The following is a 22,872-nucleotide window of genomic DNA, read 5'->3' on the forward strand; positions in this document are numbered from 1 at the left end:
CTGAACAGAGTGAGCAGAGTAATATCAGCAGTAATGAAGCAGCAGGATCAGTGTAGCAGCGTGTGACGTCATAATGAATCAGGTATGATCTGAAATATGACAGTGAGACAAGAACATGATGTAAGGTCCTGTTTAAACCCTGATGGTGATGCTATGAGGGGAGCATGTTCTGATTTAGGACTTGGATGGTCTGAGGATAGAAGCTCCTCTCTGTTTGTGTCCTGATGGTGCAGAAGCTTCTGCCTGATTGGCTCTGTGATGAAGGCTTTTACTGTGGAGTTTGTAGGCTGATCACTCTGTGTTTAATAAGACAGGCAGGAACAGCAAAGGAAACTTGGATTCTGAACTCAAACACAAGTTTCTCCACTTTGACTTTTCTCTGTGACCATCAGAGCTTCTACACAGTGTCATCAAATCTGGATGTTTGTCACTGACAGTCAATGATTTTAGTGATAAAGAAATGTGTTCACAGAGGGAGGAAGAGGAAGAGGAGTGGTGTCTGTGAGGAGGAGCAGCTGTCCTGCTGTGCTTTGTGTCAGGACGTCCTGAAGGATCCAGTCTCTACCAGCTGTGGACACTGGTTCTGCAGACAGTGCATCTCCTCATACTGGGACCAGTCTGCTTCATCAGGAGACTGGTCCTGTCCCCAGTGTGGAGAAAGATCCAGAAGCAGAGCTGGACTGCAGACAGCCAGTCAGAGCAGCTGTGTACAAAGTAAGACTGAACATCTGTCTGCTGATGGACTCATTTCTGAAAACTGGACTTCTTGTTGTTGTTCAGACATTGAAGAGTTTTCTTTCTGTTTTTCTTTCTTTCAGCAGATGTTGGTCTGCAGGAGGTTTTAGATGAACATAAGATCAGTATGAGGAGGAGATGTGAACGTGTGACTGAAGGAAGTGATGAAACAGGAAGTAGAACCCTCCTCAACAGGATCTACACTGAGCTCTACATCACAGAGGGACAGAGTGAAGAGGTTCATAGCCAACATGAGGTGAGGCAGCTGGAGACAGCTTCCAAGATGGACGCCCTCCATGACACTCCAATCAGGTGCCAGGACATCTTTAAAGCCTTACCTGACCAACAGAGACCCATCAGAGTGGTTCTGACCAACGGCGTGGCTGGTGTTGGAAAAACCTTCTCAGTGCAGAAGTTCACTCTGGACTGGGCAGAGGGCTTGGAGAACCAACATGTCAGTGTGGTGGTTCTGCTTTCATTCAGGGAGCTGAACCTGATCAGAGAGGAGCAGTACAGTCTTCTGGAGCTGCTCCATGTTTTCCATCCAACATTACAGAAGGTCACAGCAGAGAAGCTGGCTGTCTCTCAGCTTTTGTTCATCTTTGACGGCCTGGATGAAAGCAGACTTTCATTGGATTTCACCAACAGGAAGCTGCTGTCTGATGTCACACAGAAGTCATCAGTCAGCCAGCTGCTGACAAACCTCATCCAGGGGAATCTGCTTCCCTCGGCTCTCGTCTGGATAACTTCCCGACCTGCAGCGGCCAATCAGATCCCTCCTACATGTGTTGACAGGCTAACAGAAGTACGAGGCTTCACTGACGCCCAGAAGGAGGAGTACTTCAGGAGGAGATTCAGTGATGAAGAGCTGTCCAGCAGAATCATCTCCCACATGAAGACATCCAGGAGCCTCCACATCATGTGTAGTATCCCAGTCTTCTGCTGGATCACTGCTACAGTTCTGGAGCACATGTTGACTACAGAGCAGAGAGGAGAGCTGCCCAAGACCCTGACTGACATGTACTCACACTTCCTGCTGGTTCAGACAAAGAGGAAGAAGAACAAGTACCACGAGGGACATGAGACGAGTCCACAGGAGCTGACGGAGGCTGACAGGGAAGTTCTTCTGAAGCTGGGGAGGCTGGCGTTTGAACATCTGGAGAAAGGAAACATCATGTTCTACCAAGAAGACCTGGAGCAGTGTGGTCTGGATGTGACAGAGGCCTCGGTGTACTCAGGAGTTTGTACAGAGATCTTCAAAAGAGAGTGTGTGATCTTCCAGAAACCAGTCTACTGCTTTGTTCATCTGAGCATCCAGGAGTTTCTGGCTGCAGTCTACATGTTCCACTGTTTCACCAACAGGAAGTCAGAGGTGCTGAAGGACTTCCTGGGAAAAAAATACAAAGAGTCATCTCTGGATAATTTTTTGATGGAAACACTAACAAAATCCTTCAGGAGTAAAAATGGTCGTCTGGACCTGTTTGTTCGCTTCCTTCATGGCCTCTGTCTGGAGTCCAACCAGAGACTCTTAGGAGGTCTGCTGGGTCAGACAGAGAACAGTCCAGAAACCATCCAGAGTGTCATCAAGAACCTGAAGAATAACAAGAAGCTTAAAATCTCTCCTGACAGAAGCATCAACATCTTCCACTGTCTGATGGAGATTAACGACCTCTCATTACACCAGGAGATCCAAGAGTTCCTGAAGTCAGAGAACAGATCAAAGAAGAAACTCACTATGATCCAGTGCTCAGCTCTGGCCTTCATGCTGCAGATGTCAGAGGAGGTTCTGGATGAGTTGGACCTGCAGAAGTACAACACAACAAAGGAGGGACGACAGAGACTGATTCCAGCTGTGAGGAACTGCAGAAAGGCTCGGTGAGTCCAAGATTTGTTATTCAGAAATGCAGAAGCTGGAGGATGTTTGGTCATTTGTTCTGACACAAGCTGTTGTGTAATATTTTTGAAAGAGTTTCCAAAACCAAATTTGTGTAAAGTTGGAAATAAACATTTCCAGTTAACTCTGTCAAACGTTTTTTCTGCATCTAAAGAAAATATTGTAGTTTCGATGTTTTTACTGCATGAGTAGTCTATGAAACTAAGTAATCTATGTGTATTTGTTGATGAGTGCCGACCTTTTATGAAACCAGTTTGGTCAGGATGAATTAAGAGGGAGGTTATTTTCTCTAATCTCTTTGAGAGAGCTTTGCAGATTATTTTAAGGTCTACATTTATAAGTGATATTGGACGATAGCTTGAGGGATGTACAGGGGCTTTGCCTGGTTTTAGCAGGAGACTAATGTTTGCAGAATTCATATTTGATGGAAGTCTGCCCTTTTCTTTGATTTCCAACAACGTTCTGTAAAAAACTGGTGCCAGAATCGTCCAGAATTCTTTGTAGAATTCTGCCATCTGGACCTGGAGCCTTATTATTGGGCATACTTATCAGGGCTTCCTGGAGTTCACCCGGCGTCACCTGGTGAATCCACTGACATTGCTTGACTGTCTAGTAATTTTGGAAGAGTTACGCTGTCAAGAAACTAATAAATGTCTTTTTTAGACGCGTTTATTTGTGGTGAATATAAAGTTTCATAGAAATCCCTAAAAATGTTGTTCATTCTTTCAGGTCATACATTGTGTTCCCAGATCATCTTTAACAGCACATATAGTTGTTTTTTCTTTATTTATTTTTAACTGGTTAGCTAAAAATCAACCAAATTTGTTACTGTGTTCAAATTTTTGGGGTATTTTGTTCAGTATTTCCTAAGTCCACTCTTTTTTAAAAATATTTAACAAAGTCTTCATCTCAGTGTCTGAGATGTCACTCAGCAGTGAGCTGCTGACCAAAAAATAATCCAGGCGAGAGTAGGAGTGATGGACATGTGAGAAGAAAGTACAGTCGTGGCCAAAAAGTTTTGAGAATGACACAAATATTAGTTTTCACAAAGTTTGCTGCTAAACTGCTTTTAGATCTTTGTTTCAGTTGTGTCTGTGATGTACTGAAATATAATGACAAGCACTTCATACGTTTCAAAGGCTTTTATTGACAATTACATGACATTTATGCAAACAGTCAGTATTTGCAGTGTTGGCCCTTCTTTTTCAGGACCTCTGCAATTCGACTGGGCGTGCTCTCAGTCAAATCCTGACTGACAGCAACCCATTCTGTCATAATCACTTCTTGGAGTTTGTCAGAATTAGTGGGTTTTTGTTTCCTCCACCCGCCTCTTGAGGATTGACCACAAATTCTCAATTGGATTAAGATCTGGGGACCTGGTCCCCGAGCCAGTTATCACTTTTGCCTTATGGCACGGTGCTGTGGAACGCCAGGACTGCCATAATGAAATAATTAAATACACCATTAAATAATTAATTAAATGTGGCAATAATTAATTAAAATTGGAAATAATTAAATAAATATTTACAACACATTTAAATAAGTATTGACAGTTTTAATTAATTATTTAATGATGTATTTATTTAATTCATTTTGGCACTTTTGTCCCCTTCATGTCTCAACTTGAAATCATTTTATCTGTCAGCCTCACCCATCAAACTAAGTGGGCGGGGTTAACGCTGCCACTGCAGCTTCTCTAGCATTTGATTGGTTGCCGTGCAAAGTAAGTCAAGACAGGTCGATCCTAGATAATCGATTGCTTGTGTGGCCTTGGGGCAGCCAGGTATCCCAGAATGCATTTCAAATCACCGTCAGCAATGGTGGTGTAAAGTTATAAAATATCCTGTTTTTCTGTCACCAACTACACTTTTAACAGTGTTTTAGCCGCGAATGTCGCAGCGTAATCTTCACACGTCTGGTCAGGTTGTCAACATAGAACGTGTTTGCAAAAGTGCTCAGATGTTTTCAGAGATTTCACTCGCTCTGCTAACAGTCAGCTGACAGAGAGCACCGAGCTCACAGCCCCGGTGTTCCAGCTTAACTGTTTTTGGGGTTTTTTTGGGGGGGGGTTACGTTACCCAGTTTGTTTACATATTCCACTGTCCGTGTTCCACATGTTGCATTTGCAGATTCTCATTTTCACCTCTCTGTGCTTCTGTAACATAAAGAACGAGCTGACGTGTTTCTCAGGACACCAGCGATCAGCTCAACAGACCCTCAGTTTACCTGCATGCATCCTCCTCCTCACCTGTCAGCTGTTTAGCTGCTAATTCAAGAAACGCGCCCACGTGACCTGGTGATAGTCACAGTTTAACTGGGCAGCCGGTGCTCGATATAACGCAATGTCAGCGCATTTTTCTGCACAAGATAAGTAAATATAGTTTTTTCCCCGAGCGCAGAGCTGCTGAAGCTTGTTTCCCTACAGAGCACTTTATAGGCGAACCAACTTCATCAGCAGCTGATGTCCAATCACACAGCTTTGAAACCTCAGCTGAGTTTTAGCTCTCAGTGGTTAAACGCTGGACTTAATTCACTCAGGTTCTGTCTGTCGGGTCACGTTTACTTCGCTGTTTTATTTACAACTGAGCAAATCGGTTTGGCTGAGGTTAAACTGCATGTCTCCAAAAGTTGATTCTGTTCATCTGGACGTAGCGTTTTGTTTCGTCATCATCCAGGTGACTTCTTCAGTCTCAGCTGACTGCAGGTTTCAATCTTATAAACAGGACATTTGCATAATGACTGAAACCAGCCCACTGAAGGAACAAAGGGCTGGGAGGTCAGTTCCTTCATCAGAATTATGCAAACTGTCACGGCCATTGATCAACAACCACTGATCAATGTCCATGAGTCCCATTCACAGAGAGTTGGGGAACGGCTACAATCACAGCATGTAAGATGGTGACAGATGTACCCTTAGGCTCCTCCTCGATTCAGAGATGGTCTTTCCCTTTTCACTTACTTACCTGGATGATTGAGAATGCATCAAGACGTCATAACTTCATAGTTTTACTGAAGTTTAATGGTTCACTGTGTTAGACTGAACCGTTCGCTTTTCTTTATCTGGTGTGTTTTGGATTTAACAGTGAATTTTGAGATTAAACTGACTTAAAATGTTTTTATACAAAGAGGAAAGAGACGGCGCATTTCCACTGAGAGGAGCAGAGCTTGCAACAGCGTGTTCAGACTGCAACCTGGGCAGAAATATTACATCATCTGGTTTTTAATAGTTATTCAACTGTATTCTAAGCACCAGCGATCTGTTAGAATTTTTAGAGTTTACTTAACTAAAAATAAACGAGGTTAACATATAATTTGTGTGATTGTTTTTGTTTGTTTGTGTGTGTTTCGGTCATGTTATGTTTACCTGTCAAAGGCTTGTTAAAAACTATGAAACACATCATGCAGACTTCTGGATGTTAGAAGAAAACTAATACTGCTCATGAATGAGACTAAAGGCAGGAAGGTGTCCTGTAAAACTAAACATGTTAATAGGACCTCCCTATTTATATCATAGTTTATGATATCCGGTTGTTCAGTCTGACGTCACTAGCCGTGTCTGGGTCTAAACTCCGCTGCAGGTCCATATATCAAACGATCACTATGGGATTACTGAGAGTTGAAAAACTGTCTAAAGTCTTTCATCTTTAATAAAATGATCAGCGTTCTGCTCTACCAGGTGTAACAATTGAGTTTAACATCCAGGCATCCATGAAAACGGAATTTATGACATTTAACGGAGTTAGAAGTTAGCAGGGAGTTAGCTCGCTAGCTTCTATCTAAATACAATATAGCATGTCCTGACTGCGGGGTTTTGGAAACAAATTAAAACGTACAGCTCTGTTATCACTTCCAGCATAAATGAAGACAGAAAACTAAACAGCAGTGACGTTTGTAGGGTTACTGAAGTTGGGCTAGCTGGTATATAATGATGTGCTACGTGACCGCTAGCGACACAGCTATGTTAGCATAATATAAACAAGCTAACTTTTTTTCCACTCGATAAAAGTTAACGTGAGTGTTCTCGGTGGTCAGGAACAAATGTAATCACATGGCAGGATGCTGTAAAAGGACCAAACTTCAGCCAGGAGAACAACTGAGATAATCCATCCACAATACGAGGTTAGTCATTCATATACTGCTGCATGGGCTGGGCTGTAGCTACATCGTAAGGTTTTAAAAACTGAGCTTAAATAAATGATTAGTGGTAATAAAAGCCGAGGGAGGTCAACAGTGGTCGCTGACTGTTTTAGGAGCTTTTTGAGATCAAATAGAAGAAAATACAAAACATTAAACATGTTAACAACACAAAAGCCATATTAAACGCAGACTACTTTAGGCCCGGAAGTAGGATTCGTCGCGTCATCACTGAACAACCGGATAGCACGTGTATTTCAGTAATAGCCTGCTGATTTCAGTGTAGTGGTGAACAGTCACACAGCTCCGTGGGTGTTATCTGTGAGACTGCTTAACTATAATTTATCCAAGTTAACGTCAGTTAACCATTCAGACAGTTCTTTTGCAATGACAAACCTCATGTCGCCGGTAGGTTTCCGCTGTGCCAGCTGTTTACATTACAGCTGCTTATGCAGTAACCATGGTAACCACGGACTCCAGGTCAGACAACAATTTTACATATACGATCTTAAAACAGGACACAGCCACTGTACATGCTGGCCTCATATCAAATGTGAACGCAGACTGAGTCTATGTTTGACGTTTGTTTATATCTAATCTTCCTCTCAAACATTTAAACAGCAGCGAGTCTGCAGCTGAGGGAACACAAACTCAAACTGTCGGAACAGGTTTGATCGTTTTGTGTATGATTTATGATTTATTAAACGTATAAATGTTATTCTAATCTGCTGCTGAGTCTCTTACGCTGATGAAAATGCAGAAAACACAGATCACGGACACCTGTTCAACCAATCACATTCATTCCACTTTGATCTGCGACAAACAGACGGTTCATCTCTGTTACAGTGTTGCGTTAGACTGCTATATTTTTTGTTCTTTATGCTGTAGATTTTCACGTCTCTGGAATAGTTGGCAGTAAAAAGGATGATTTTCTGTAAAATCATATTGATATGAGCCGTGACATATTCGTAGATGACCGTTAGATTAGTCAGCTGGGAAACTCTGTGTTAACTCAGAGAGCTGAAGATATCGTGGACATGCTGACCTCGCTCCGTGGTGTACAGGGCCGTTTACCCTCGTGATTAATATTCACAATTAAAATATTAGCCGAACATCATGAAGTCTGTATGTGTGTCATAGTGTCGAACAACCTTTGTACAGTTAAAGCCAGCAGTTACTACATGAAACACCAACGTTATCTCTTTTATGCGTTTATACGCAGGTCACGCTGATTACTGAACAAAAACACAAAGATCAGATGTTAATCGGATTTATTTGCTTTCTCTCCTCCTTAAACATGTTTTTATGTTAGTTATAATTCAGAATTGGCGACTGAAACACGCAGGACACATACGAACATCAGGAAATAAAAACCTGATGAATATAACCTCAGTAAATGAAGTCAGTGTACTGCGGGGGTTATGGCGGCTGAAATCAAATCACTTTGACTGTCACATCACATGTGCAGGTACACTGGTACAGTACATGCGAGTGAAATTCTTGTGTGCGAGCTTCACAAGCAACAGAGGTGTGCAAAAATACAATAACATAAGAACAAGCAAAATAGAAGAACGGCTAAATCTGAGAGTTATATGGAAATTAAATAGAGTAAACAATAAAATAAAATATACAGAGGTTGGTAGTTGGACATGTGCAAAACAAGTGGCATTTATATACAGTGTGGAGTGCATAATGTTGAAGTTCCAGTAGTGAAGCTGAGGTGTCTATAAAGTGTCCAGCAGTCTGATGGCCTGGTGGAAGAAGCTGTCTCTCAGTCTGCTGGTTGGGGACCGGATGCTGCAGAACCTCCTTCCTGATGGAAGTAGTCTGAACAGTTGATGGCTGGGGGGACTGGAGTCCTTGATGGTCCTCCCCGCTTTCCTCAGGCAGCGCTTCCTGTAGATGTCTTGGAGGGAGGGAAGCTCACCTCCAATTATCCGTTCAGAGCACCGCACTACTCGCTGGAGAGCTTTGCGGTTGTAAGCGGTGCTGTTGCCGTACCAGGTGGTGATGCATCCGGTGAGGATGCTCTCAATGGCAAAGCGATAGAAGGTCCTGAGGATGCGGGGGCTCATGCCGAATCTTTTCAGTCTCCTGAGAAAGAAGAGGCGCTGCTGCGCCTTCTTCACTGTTTTGTTTATGTGTCCTGACTAGGGCTGCATGATTAATCGTTAGAAAATCGCGATCTCAATTCATACTTATGTGCGATCTCATTTCCAAATTACAACGATTTTAAAAAAAAGAGAGAGAGAAAAGACGACGACGATTGTACCGCATTTAGATCCGGGACGTAATCTGCATGAAAACAAGCGCTCACTCTTCCTGCTCAACAAATGACAAGGGCGGAGCCTTATACCACGTGGTACAGAAGCTGGCTGCGAAAATTAGCAGGGAAAAAACCACGGAGAGCACGTCAGGGATGACGAAAGTAACAGGAGAAAATCCGTCCCGGTCAACAACCCAAACATCAATAACGGGAACCTTATACAGCGCTTCCCTATACACGTCGAACTCCCGCAGGCACAAAGAAATTAGGGAGGCTATCACTTATCACCTGACCAAAGATATGGCTCCCATCAACACTGTGCAAAACGAGGGATTTAGGAAAATGATCAACACCCTAGACAAACGCTACACAGTGCCGTCCCGCAACTATTTTTCTATTGTTGCACTACCTGCTCTATACACGCAGTGTGGAGCAACGGTGGAGACGGAATTTCAAGCAGTACAACATTTTGCGGCAACAACAAAACGTGAGACATTTGTTGTTTTTATGTTTATTTATTGTTTTTATGTTCAGTCTCAACTGTTACGAAGTTGATGTGCAGTTAATAAGTGCAATAAATATTTATACTGGAAAAGAAAATCGTGAGAGAATCGTGATCTCAATTCTAAGCAAAAAAATCGTGATTCTCATTTTATGCAAAATCGTGCAGCCCTAGTACTGACCACGTAAGATCGTCAGCCAGATGTACACCAAGGAAGCGGAAGCTGCTCACTCTCCACAGCAGCGCCGTTGATGGTGATGGGGTGTGTACTTCTCTGCACCTCCGGAAGTCCACTATCAACTCCTTTGTCTTTGCGACGTTGAGGGTGAGATGGTTGTCTTGACACCGGTGGGTCAGGGCGCTGACCTCCTCCCTGTAAGCCGTCTCATCACCTTTGGTGATAAGACCCACCACTGTAGTGTCGTCCGCAAACTGTACTCCGCCCTCTCCTGTGAGTACAGGACAGGGCTCAGTACACACCCCTGTGGAGCACCAGTGTTCAGTGTGAGGGGGGATGAGTTGATGCTGCCCAGTCTGACCACTTGGCATCTGTCAGACAGGAAGTTAAGAATCCAGCTGCAGAGGGAGCTGCTCAGTCCTAGATCCTGCAGTTTCCTGTCCAGCTTTGAGGGAACGATGGTATTGAATGCTGAGCTGTAATCTACAAACAGCATTCTCACATACGTGTCTCTCTTCTCCAGGTGTGACAGGGCAGTGTGTAGTGTCAGGGCTATGGCATCATCAGTGGACCTCTTGTGGCGGTATGCAAATTGTAGAGGGTCCAGTGAGTCGGGTAGTGCAGAGCAGATGAAGTCCCTGACCAGCTTCTCGAAGCATTTGCTCACAATGGGGGTCAGGGCTACAGGTCGCCAGAAGTTCAATGATGAGATGGTGGAGGATTTGGGTACAGAGACGATGGTGGCCATTTTGAAGAAGGCTGGGACTACAGACAGAGAGAGGGAAAGGTTGAAGATGTGTGTAAACACTGTGTGTGCGCACTGACGTCATCCACCAGTGTCCTGTTATATTTTAGATAGCAAGGAGCAGACGGCCGAGGTTATTAAACTCCACCGAGACAGCGGTGATGCTAATCAGAAGGCTAGACCGTCTGATGTTACAGCCTCGCACTTCCGGCCTACCCGACCTTCGGAGGACCCGGCCCACATAGACCGTGAAGGCCGGGTCCTCAGGAGGATGCAGCCTATGAAAGTACTCACTGGCTGTATCACAATTCAGGGTCTGAAGCCTTAACGGTCCTCAAGGGCCGCGTACTCAAAGACCGCAAAGGCCGGAAGTGCAAGGCTTGTGAAATGGGACGGCAGGAGCAGGAACATGAATAATGACAGTAGATGTTTGTGTGAAAGTGCTGGAAGCAAATGAGTGTGTGATGTTCTTTCAGTGTTGCACTTTGTAGACGCTCCCTGAGCACTGGTCTCACAGCCAGCTGCACATAGAGACCAGTGTTGTTAGTCCAGGTCAGAAGATGACTTGTTGGAATGAAAATGAGCTTGTAGTTTGTCTGCTTTAATAATGTGACTGGAAAAAGGTGTTGGACTTCAAATATGTCCATTTCTGTCACACTTCACCTTTAAAAGTGAAGCCATGTGGTTCCTGGAAGGAAAAACACGACTTTTTCAAGTCTTTGTCCTGTTTTTATGAGAAATGTACGACTTTAATGTGAAACATTCAGAGTTTTTTCTCTTGTTGTGTTTGTTTGAAGCTGCTTCCTGTTGGCTTCAGCTGTTTGGAGTTTCCATTTTCTAAACTTCTACATTCTGAACCTTCTTCAGCTCTGAACAGATGATGAAACACTGAATGATTTCAAGCTCTTTGTCTAATAAACTTACATCTTTCATTCTTTATACAGATTGGAGCGCTGTGGTTTGTCAGAGATCAGCTGTGATTATCTGGCAGCAGCACTGAAGTCCAACCCCTCCCATCTGAGACAGCTGGACCTGAGCAGGAACAACAAGCTGCAGGATCCAGGAGTGAAGCATCTGTGTGGTTTCCTGGAGAGTCCAGGATGTAAACTTGAAACTCTGAGGTCAGTCAGCATGTTTTAGTTGTGCTGAGATTAACATGATGTGAAAGTTGTGCTGACACTAAACTGCAGACATCAGGCTGATATTATACTGATCCACACTGAGGATCTTCATGGTAAAGTCTGTTTTCTTCTTCTCTGGTTTAGTCCATTGACTGCAGCAGAACAATGTTCACATTTCAAACAGTGATACTCAACGTATGGCCCGCGGCCCACACGCGGCCTGCCCACCTTTCCTGATTCAGAGAGAGGGGACCCTGATTACCTGTGTAGCTTCTTCCTCACAGTTCTAAGTATCAGACACAACAATGAATAATCCACAGCTGACTGTCTTTAGCAGGTCAAAGGTCACGGCACACAGCAGACAGTCAGAAATATTCTAACTCTGATCATTTATCAGTTGTGACACTGTGAGACTTGATCAGAGGTGTGATCATCACAGCAGAGGCCTTTGTGTCAAAGTCACTGAGGATCAAACAGAAACACATGAAGCAGATTTTCCTCTTCTGGCTTTTTATAGCAGATAACCTTCAAAATATTCTGCAGTCGATCAAAAACTGAAGCAAACCATGAAGCAACATGTGAACATGAGCTGATGCTGCTGAAGTGAAGCAAAGTTACAGAGGTTTGATTACAGACACAGCTGAGAGTTTGTAATCTGTCATCATTTTAAAAAGTTTCCATGGAACAGCAGAAATGAGGCTTTACTGTCAGAGGCCGACAGCACTGAACACAACAGCAGACTGGTGGCTAATAAACAGTGAATGATGCAGAAACAGATGTTTGAAGCTGTTCTTGGAGTACACTGAGAGAGAGAGAGCTGTGCAGGCAGGAACAGCCAAAGTCAGAGAGAATTCATGAGCATATTTATCAAACGTGAAGCAGAGTTTGGATCTTCTTTTGCTGCTGCTTCACTCAGTTTTGGTTGGAGACAGATGAAACCTGCAGCTTCAGGATCTGTGAGCTGTCCACTTTCAGCCCCGACGGCGTGTCCGTGTACGTGCCGTCGAGTGAACGATCCACGCTCTGTGTTTCCATCTTTGTGTGTTTAGCTGCTCTCATTTACTGTTTTAGCTGTTTGCTGCTTGTTGAAATAGTTTGTGAGCTTTAACCTGAGATTCTGGCAAAATACATTTATATTAAACATCGATTCAGGATTGAATGAATCAACATCGTTTTATTCAAATTAAAACCATTTAAATGGGAACATGAATTTTTTACAGCCGCCTCTAATGCTGGGTAATGTCAGCTGGTCCATGTGCAGCTGGCTGTGAGGCTCAGGGAGCGTCTACAAAGTGCAACACTGAAAGAACATCATCCATAAATATTGAGTAAGAACTGGACTCTCATACAGCGAGACTCAAATGCCTTTAAACATCAGCTTATCCTGCTGATCCAAGTCCAACACTGAGTTTGTAAAAACATGTTTGTCAATCATTTTGTTTGGTTTCTGAGGAAAATGATTCAATAACTTGCTGCTAATACACAACATTTCATCATATTTCCTCATAACCCTCTTTTGTCTGACCATTTGATCCCATTTGAATTTGCAATAAAGGATCCACAGAGTTTGGTGACAATAATGACAGTAGATGTTTGTGTGAAAGTGCTGGAAGCAAATGAGTGTGTGATGTTCTTTCAGTGTTGCACTTTGTAGACGCTCCCTGAGCACTGGTCTCACAGCCAGCTGCACATAGAGACCAGTGTTGTTAGTCCAGGTCAGAAGATGACTTGTTGGAATGAAAATGAGCTTGTAGTTTGTCTGCTTTAATAATGTGACTGGAAAAAGGTGTTGGACTTCAAATATGTCCATTTCTGTCACACTTCACCTTTAAAAGTGAAGCCATGTGGTTCCTGGAAGGAAAAACACGACTTTTTCAAGTCTTTGTCCTGTTTTTATGAGAAATGTACGACTTTAATGTTCATCTTTTTTTTTTTTAACTCAATTTTTATTATAATTTACAACATTGCAACTTGTGCTTGTCGATGTTCACAAGTAGGACAGTTACAGGAACCGCAATGCAGAAATGTAGATTAAAATAAGAACTGCAATTAGGAAGCACAAAACAAAACTGGGAAGCAAAACAAAACCCAAGCAAGCAAACAAACAAACAGACAACAACAACAAAAACAAAACAAAACAAAAACTTTATGTAATATTAAATAACATGTGACAAACTTAGCCGTAAATGGACAAAACGAAACAGACCTATGCTAAATTATTGAAACAGTAAAGCATGTATGGGTCGCCAACGCTCAGTAAACAATTCTCTCTGAATCCGCAGAGCAGATGTTATTTCCTCCAACTGGTAAATTTCTCTTGCTTTATCAATCCACATATTATATGAAGGTGGGTCAAGATTCAGCCATTTAATAGTGATACACTTTAGTGCTGCTGTAAGATTCTTAAGAGATACGTTTTATTGTTTCCCGAAAAACCATTTGGTAAGACTCCTAAAAGGGCTAACTGTTGGTCTTTTGTTAATGGTTGTTGGAAAACTGTACTGAGAACTTTAAATATGTCATTCCAAAGTGAGCAGATTTTTGGGCATGACCAGAATATATGTGAGTGGGTTCCTAAAGAAGTACCACAATTTCGCCAGCAGGTGTCAGGATTTGTAGGCTTCATTTTGGCCATTATCTCTGGGGTTCTAAAATATCTCATGACCACCTTCCATTTAAATTCTCTCCACAGCCCAGAATTAGTCACCAGATGGGCTTCACCGAACACCTCTTCCCAGGTGTCCTCTGAGATTTGAGTGCCAGTCTCAGCTTCCCACCTTGCCTTAATATCCAAAGTTGCATTTGTATTGAAACTCATAAATGTGTTATAAAAATGACTGATTAATTTTGGGGAGGAATTACTTTGAAATATTTTTAGAAATATTTCCTCAATGGGTGAGGGCTCCAAAACTTGCCTCCATTCTTTATGTTTTGTTAAAAAGCTTCTTAGCTGCAGAAATCTAAAAAAGTCAGAAGAAGGAAGCCGAAACTGACCTCAACTGTTCAAATGAGCTCAGGTGCCCATTCCTCACAACATGACAAAGTTTATGAAGCCCGCTATGTGACCATGCTCTGAAGCCAGAGTCTTCCACAATAGGAGAAAAACCCTGCAGGGAGGAGAGGCTTGATAACATTGAAATTTCTTTTGGAAGACCAAATGATTGTTTGATTCTACGGCAAATCTTTAGTGTGACCCTCGTCCGTTCCCCCATATGCACATTTTTAATTGAAATGTTAGAAAAAAGCAGGGATTCCAATGATCTTTCGCACATTGTCTTCTCAATGTTTAGCCACTGAGTTTCAGACAAATCCCGCACCCATACAGTCAGGGGTCTCATCTGAGCTGCCCAGAAATAATATTTCAGGTTTGGAACAGTCAATCCCCCCTGCAGGTTTGACAGTTTTAATGTTTGGAACTTGATCCTTGGGCGTTTGCCTTGCCATATAAATTTGGAAAAAAGTTTATCTAAATTATCAAATGTAGAGTTGGGAATGTTAATAGGCAGCATTTGAAAAAGGTCTAGAAGTCTTGGCAATACATTCATACGTATACTCTCGATCCGACCCAAGAAAGACACAGGCAGGACTGTCCATCTCTCTAAATCTTTTTTTATTTTTGCAACTATAACTTCATAATTTATTTTAAACAAGTCTGATAATGAGTGAGGAATTTGAATTCCTAAATACTTGATACCTTCGTCTGGCCATTTAAAGCCACATCGCTCCTTGAATGTTAGTGAAATGTTTCCTCCTATATCCATTGCCAATGTTTTGTCAATATTAACTTTGTAACCAGAGAGGGAACCGTAATAATTTCTCTTAAATGAGGTAAACTGACTGCAGGATTTGAAATGTATAAAAGTACATCGTCTGCATAGATGGACAATTTATGCTGTTCTCCATTAATTGAAAGGCCCTGAATTTCATGTTCTTCTCTAATCAACTGCGCCAGAGGCTCAATACTTATATCGAACAGCAGGGGCGACAGTGGGCATCCTTGTCTACACCCACGTTCCAGTGGAAATCTGGCTGATATTGTTCCATTTACCCGTACAGCCGCCATTGGGTTGGAATAAAGAATCTGTATCCACTTAATTAAGTTTGGCCCAAATTTGAATCTTTCAAGTGTATGGCCCAAGTACTGCCAGGAAACCCTGTCGAATGCTTTTTGCGCATCAAGAGACAGAATCATTGTTTCTTCTTGTTTGGTCTTGTACAAGGACATTAAGTTCAACAATCTACGAAAATTGTCCCCATAGTGCCTTCCTGCAATGAACCCCGTTTGATCTGGATTTATAACCTGTGTAATAATTTTACTAACTCTTTTGGCTAAAATCGTGGTGAGAATGCGTGAATCAGTATTAAGTAATGAGACTGGCCTGTATGATTGACAGTTTGTGGGGTCCTTGCCCTCTTTATGGATTACGACAATTGTAGCATCGTTCCAGGACGGCGCCATAGTCCCAGTCTCCAGAGCGCAGTGGTAAGCTTTCAGTAATAAGGGTGCAACTGTGTCCTTAAGTTTTTTATAGAATTCGTTAATAAAACCATCAGGGCCAGGACTGTTTTTAGTTTTAAGGTTTGAAATCACCTGTAAAATTTCTTGTTGTCGAATTGGTTCATCTAACTCCTTTGCTACAGACTCTGGCAGTGTTTTTAAATTGATCTTTTCTAAGAAATCAGATAGTGTATTGTTATCTTTACATGTATCTGAATTTTTATATAATGGCTTGAAAAATTGGCAAAGGAACTTGTAATTTGATTTGGTTTAGTAATCAGGGTTTGATCTGACTTCAACTTTTGGACCATATTACAAGTTTGCTGTTTCCTGAGTCTTATTGCCAGCAATCTACTAGTCCTACTACCCTGTTCATAGTACTTTTGTTTAGTGAATCTGAAATTGCCCTCAATTTTCTCGTTCATTAAACTATTAAGCTCACTACGTAACATTTTAAGATCGGAAAGCAAATTGGCTGTCTGTGCTTTTTTGTGTTGTTGCTCTAGGTGTTTTATTTTGGCCTCCAATTCACACCGCCTAGCCTCTTTTCTTTTCTTCCTGGCACTTGCAAATGATATTATGCGACCTCTAATGTATGCCTTGGTGCAATCCCAGAGAGTTAAAGGCTCAGTTCAGTATGTATGAACTCACAAAACTGGCTGTCATTTAGGAGTGAGGCATTTAATCGCCAGACTTTAATGTTCTTGATGCTCCTGTACCATCTCTCTGTCATCCTCCTCGCTCCCTCTTTGCACTCACAGTCTTTGTGCATCATTAACACTCACATGAGGAAAACCAAAGTTTTACTGGGCAGAAGATGATCATCAGTGACGCTGTCTTTAAAATACTCTTGTTAGAAATGTACGACTTTAATGTGAAACATTCAGAGTTTTTTCTCTTGTTGTGTTTGTTTGAAGCTGCTTCCTGTTGGCTTCAGCTGTTTGGAGTTTCCATTTTCTAAACTTCTACATTCTGAACCTTCTTCAGCTCTGAACAGATGATGAAACACTGAATGATTTCAAGCACTTTGTCTAATAAACTTACATCTTTCATTCTTTATACAGATTGGAGCGCTGTGGTTTGTCAGAGATCAGCTGTGATTATCTGGCAGCAGCACTGAAGTCCAACCCCTCCCATCTGAGACAGCTGGACCTGAGCAGGAACAACAAGCTGCAGGATCCAGGAGTGAAGCATCTGTGTGGTTTCCTGGAGAGTCCAGGATGTAAACTTGAAACTCTGGGGTCAGTCAGCATGTTTTAGTTGTGCTGAGATGAATATGATGTGAAAGTTGTGCTGACACTAAACTGCAGACATCAGGCTGATATTATACTGATCCACACTGAGGATCTTCATGGTAAAGTCTGTTTTCTTCTTCTCTGGTTTAGTCCATTGACTGCAGCAGAACAATGTTCACATTTCAAACAGTGATACTCAACGTATGGCCCGCGGCCCACACGCGGCCTGCCCACCTTTCCTGATTCAGAGAGAGGGGACCCTGATTAACTGTGTAGCTTCTTCCTCACAGTTCTAAGTATCAGACACAACAATGAATAATCCACAGCTGACTGTCTTTAGCAGGTCAAAGGTCACGGCACACAGCAGACAGTCAGAAATATTCTAACTCTGATCATTTATCAGTTGTGACACTGTGAGACTTGATCAGAGGTGTGATCATCACAGCAGAGGCCTTTGTGTCAAAGTCACTGAGGATCAAACAGAAACACATGAAGCAGATTTTCCTCTTCTGGCTTTTTATAGCAGATAACCTTCAAAATATTCTGCAGTCGATCAAAAACTGAAGCAAACCATGAAGCAACATGTGAACATGAGCTGATGCTGCTGAAGTGAAGCAAAGTTACAGAGGTTTGATTACAGACACAGCTGAGAGTTTGTAATCTGTCATCATTTTAAAAAGTTTCCATGGAACAGCAGAAATGAGGCTTTACTGTCAGAGGCCGACAGCACTGAACACAACAGCAGACTGGTGGCTAATAAACAGTGAATGATGCAGAAACAGATGTTTGAAGCTGTTCTTGGAGTACACTGAGAGAGAGAGAGCTGTGCAGGCAGGAACAGCCAAAGTCAGAGAGAATTCATGAGCATATTGATCAAACGTGAAGCAGAGTTTGGATCTTCTTTTGCTGCTGCTTCACTCAGTTTTGGTTGGAGACAGATGAAACCTGCAGCTTCAGGATCTGTGAGCTGTCCACTTTCAGCCCCGACGGCGTGTCCGTGTACGTGCCGTCGAGTGAACGATCCACGCTCTGTGTTTCCATCTTTGTGTGTTTAGCTGCTCTCATTTACTGTTTTAGCTGTTTGCTGCTTGTTGAAATAGTTTGTGAGCTTTAACCTGAGATTCTGGCAAAATACATTTATATTAAACATCGATTCAGGATTGAATGAATCAACATCGTTTTATTCAAATTAAAACCATTTAAATGGGAACATGAATTTTTTACAGCCGCCTCTAATGCTGGGTAATGTCAGCTGGTCCATGTGCAGCTGGCTGTGAGGCTCAGGGAGCGTCTACAAAGTGCAACACTGAAAGAACATCATCCATAAATATTGAGTAAGAACTGGACTCTCATACAGCGAGACTCAAATGCCTTTAAACATCAGCTTATCCTGCTGATCCAAGTCCAACACTGAGTTTGTAAAAACATGTTTGTCAATCATTTTGTTTGGTTTCTGAGGAAAATGATTCAATAACTTGCTGCTAATACACAACATTTCATCATATTTCCTCATAACCCTCTTTTGTCTGACCATTTGATCCCATTTGAATTTGCAATAAAGGATCCACAGAGTTTGGTGACAATAATGACAGTAGATGTTTGTGTGAAAGTGCTGGAAGCAAATGAGTGTGTGATGTTCTTTCAGTGTTGCACTTTGTAGACGCTCCCTGAGCACTGGTCTCACAGCCAGCTGCACATAGAGACCAGTGTTGTTAGTCCAGGTCAGAAGATGACTTGTTGGAATGAAAATGAGCTTGTAGTTTGTCTGCTTTAATAATGTGACTGGAAAAAGGTGTTGGACTTCAAATATGTCCATTTCTGTCACACTTCACCTTTAAAAGTGAAGCCATGTGGTTCCTGGAAGGAAAAACACGACTTTTTCAAGTCTTTGTCCTGTTTTTATGAGAAATGTACGACTTTAATGTGAAACATTCAGAGTTTTTTCTCTTGTTGTGTTTGTTTGAAGCTGCTTCCTGTTGGCTTCAGCTGTTTGGAGTTTCCATTTTCTAAACTTCTACATTCTGAACCTTCTTCAGCTCTGAACAGATGATGAAACACTGAATGATTTCAAGCACTTTGTCTAATAAACTTACATCTTTCATTCTTTATACAGATTGTCTCTCTGTGGTTTGTCAGAGATCAGCTGTGATTATCTGGCAGCAGCACTGAAGTCCAACCCCTCCCATCTGAGACAGCTGGAGCTGAGCTCCAACAGCAACCTGCAGGATCCAGGAGTGAAGCATCTGTGTGGTTTCCTGGAGAGTCCAGGATGTAAACTTGAAACTCTGAGGTCAGTCAGCATGTTTTAGTTGTGCTGAGATGAATATGATGTGAAAGTTGTGCTGACACTAAACTGCAGACATCAGGCTGATATTATACTGATCCACACTGAGGATCTTCATGGTAAAGTCTGTTTTCTTCTTCTCTGGTTTAGTCCATTGACTGCAGCAGAACAATGTTCACATTTCAAACCTTCAAAGAAGAAGAAAAATCCTCCACTGGAAAATTCACTGTGAAACTCTCAAACTCTTCATTGCACCTTAAAGTCTGTGTGACACTGAAATCCAAAGCAAAATGTGCGTTTGCTTTACAGACAGCAGTCCAACACAAACATACACACATCATCCAAAACACAGTCCAACATCCAAATCTCCTCCACTGCCAGCATGAATGATGGGAAAGAGAAGGAGGAACACTCTGACATTCAGGGTTAGAATGAGTTTCATCAAGTAGACTGTGAAGATCAAAGCTGCATTAGAAAGCTTACATGAATGAATGAGTGGACAGAAGTGGACAGAGATCATCTGAAGCACTTCAAAGGCTTTAAATCAGCACATTTCTCTTTATTCTTTATCAACTCTGTTAGTTTCTCTCAGTTTTCTGTGGAATGAAGCTAACAGCAGGCTAATAAGATGCTGACCAATAGGTTTCTATTAAAGGTTGTAATTTGTATATGAAAAAGTGCTTTGGCTCAGCAGGGATCAGCTTACAGGTAGAATACAGCTGCTGGATGGGATTAGCATGTCATAGCTATCTACCAAACTGCTAACTGGGGGATTTCAGGCCATCTATGGATCATTTTTGCTAACTGTTTATTCAGCTTAGGCTCACAGGGCTGCAGCCTGTGCCCTAGCTGTCATAGGGCAAGAGGCGTGGTCCACCTGCACAGGTGAGCAGTCCATCACAGGGCCAACAGAGAGAGACAGAGAAGCACTCCCTCACATCCACACCTACAGCCAATGTAGAAGCACCAATGAACCTAAGCAGCATTTCATTGGACTGTGGGAGAACATCCAACCTCCACAGAAAGGCCCAGCTGACCAACAAGCTTCAACCTACAACCTTCTTGCTCTAAGGCACTAGTGCTAACCACTTTTGCCCATTTCAGCCCAAATCCTGCATCTTCCTGTTTCTGACTCCAGGCCAGCTCCACTAACACTTTCTCATCAGACACTGCCACCTAGTGGAGGAAGTCTTAGTTCCATTTGAAGCTTCAGATTACAGTTAGTTCCTTTACAAAGAGGTGGAGGTGGTGGGGCCACAGCACCATCATCACTGAGTGCCATAGGACACTTAACCTTTGTTTCCATATGCTGGGAACTTCCTGTTGTTCCAAGGAGGACTGGAAAATGTGTGAAAATCTCCCAGTCAGTTCCTCACAGCACACTTCAATCATTTCCCTCCCACAGCATCAGGACCAGGGCTTTTTCTCTCTTTGGTCCCACTAAGAGATTTCCACACAAACACCTCATCAGTGGGACTCTCAGAGCTACCAGCCCTTTGCTACAATCACAAAGCTCTTCATTGAAATCAATGATATCAAAGCTGGAATCAAATGAGTCCAAGTCTTCTGCTGATTCAGCATCACATTCATCTTTGCTCCTTGTTCTGCATCCCCACCATGGACTTCATTCCTTTCCAAGCCAGCCTTGAGTGTCCTTTATTCAGCTCATCCTCTGCTTTACTTTTACACCTGATTTTAGCTGCTTTATCTCTCTTTCAACAGGTTTCTGTGCCTCAATCTTTTTCTTCTCTCCCTCATAACAAGACAGCTTCTTCTGCCTGAGAACATGTTGGAGTGATTTACTAATCCAGGGCTGCTTATTGGGGAAAATACTTCCTGTTTCCAAAGTAATCCCCATTTTTCCCAGAAAGAAATGTCAGTAGAAATCGATGATCTAAGTGAGAACATGAGCCTTTAAAAAGTCCCAGTGGGTGCAGTCAAAGCAGTCCCTCAGTCCCAGTATAGAGTCTTTGGTCCAGACTGGAACAGCTGTGTGTCCAGTTTGAGCTCTCTTCAGTGCTGTTACCTGACAGACCCAGAGGGGCCATCACATCACATTTAGAAGCTCCCCTGATGGAGCCACAACACATGTCCAATACTTAGTCTGTCTTGTTGGACCAACTGGAAGAAATGATTCAAGGACTTAGTCACAGAACAGAGATTCAAATCTCCAAAATCCAACTGGCTGCATCAGGACATATAGTCTGAAACTCTGCACAGTTTCCTGTTTGAAGCTGCTTCCTGTTGGCTTCAGCTGTTTGGAGTTTCCATTTTCTAAACTTCTACATTCTGAACCTTCTTCAGCTCTGAACAGATGATGAAACACTGAATGATTTCAAGCACTTTGTCTAATAAACTTACATCTTTCATTCTTTATACAGATTGTGGAGCTGTGATTTGTCAGAGATCAGCTGTGATTATCTGGCAGCAGCACTGAAGTCCAACCCCTCCCATCTGAGAGAGCTGTACCTGAGCGACAACAACCTGCAGGATTCAGGAGTGAAGCATCTGTGTGGTTTCCTGGAGAGTCCAGGATGTAAACTTGAAACTCTGAGGTCAGTCAGCATGTTTTAGTTGTGCTGAGATGAATATGATGTGAAAGTTGTGCTGACACTAAACTGCAGACATCAGGCTGATATTATACTGATCCACACTGAGGATCTTCATGGTAAAGTCTGTTTTCTTCTTCTCTGGTTTAGTCCATTGACTGCAGCAGAACAATGTTCACATTTCAAACCTTCAAAGAAGAAGAAAAATCCTCCACTGGAAAATTCACTGTGAAACTCTCAAACTCTTCATTGCACCTTAAAGTCTGTGTGACACTGAAATCCAAAGCAAAATGTGCGTTTGCTTTACAGACAGCAGTCCAACACAAACATACACACATCATCCAAAACACAGTCCAACATCCAAATCTCCTCCACTGCCAGCATGAATGATGGGAAAGAGAAGGAGCAACACTCTGACATTCAGGGTTAGAATGAGTTTCATCAAGCAGACTGTGAAGATCAAAGCTGCATTAGAAAGCTTACATGAATGAATGAGTGGACAGAAGTGGACAGAGATCATCTGAAGCACTTCAAAGGCTTTAAATCAGCACATTTCTCTTTATTCTTTATCAACTCTGTTAGTTTCTCTCAGTTTTCTGTGGAATGAAGCTAACAGCAGGCTAATAAGATGCTGACCAATAGGTTTCTATTAAAGGTTGTAATTTGTATATGAAAAAGTGCTTTGGCTCAGCAGGGATCAGCTTACAGGTAGAATACAGCTGCTGGGTGGG

General features: G+C 42.4%; 1 protein-coding gene across 1 annotated transcript in view; it reads left to right on the plus strand.

The window, feature by feature from the left end:
* LOC146548263 (NACHT, LRR and PYD domains-containing protein 3-like) overlaps positions 1-22,872 on the plus strand; it is a 289,433-nt gene that overhangs the window by 144,078 nt on the left and 122,483 nt on the right. The window contains exons 5-8 of the mRNA XM_085266167.1: positions 1,409-2,610; positions 11,399-11,575; positions 17,138-17,314; positions 21,974-22,147. Of these exons, the coding sequence (XP_085122293.1) occupies positions 1,409-2,610; positions 11,399-11,575; positions 17,138-17,314; positions 21,974-22,147 (1,730 nt within the window). The remainder of the gene's footprint in view (positions 1-1,408; positions 2,611-11,398; positions 11,576-17,137; positions 17,315-21,973; positions 22,148-22,872) is intronic.

The sequence above is a fragment of the Mchenga conophoros genome, linkage group LG23 (assembly GCF_057382185.1).
Source record: "Mchenga conophoros isolate Kocher_MC1m ecotype Shallow Benthic linkage group LG23, M_conophoros_male_GT1.1, whole genome shotgun sequence".
Lineage (NCBI taxonomy): Eukaryota > Metazoa > Chordata > Actinopteri > Cichliformes > Cichlidae > Mchenga > Mchenga conophoros.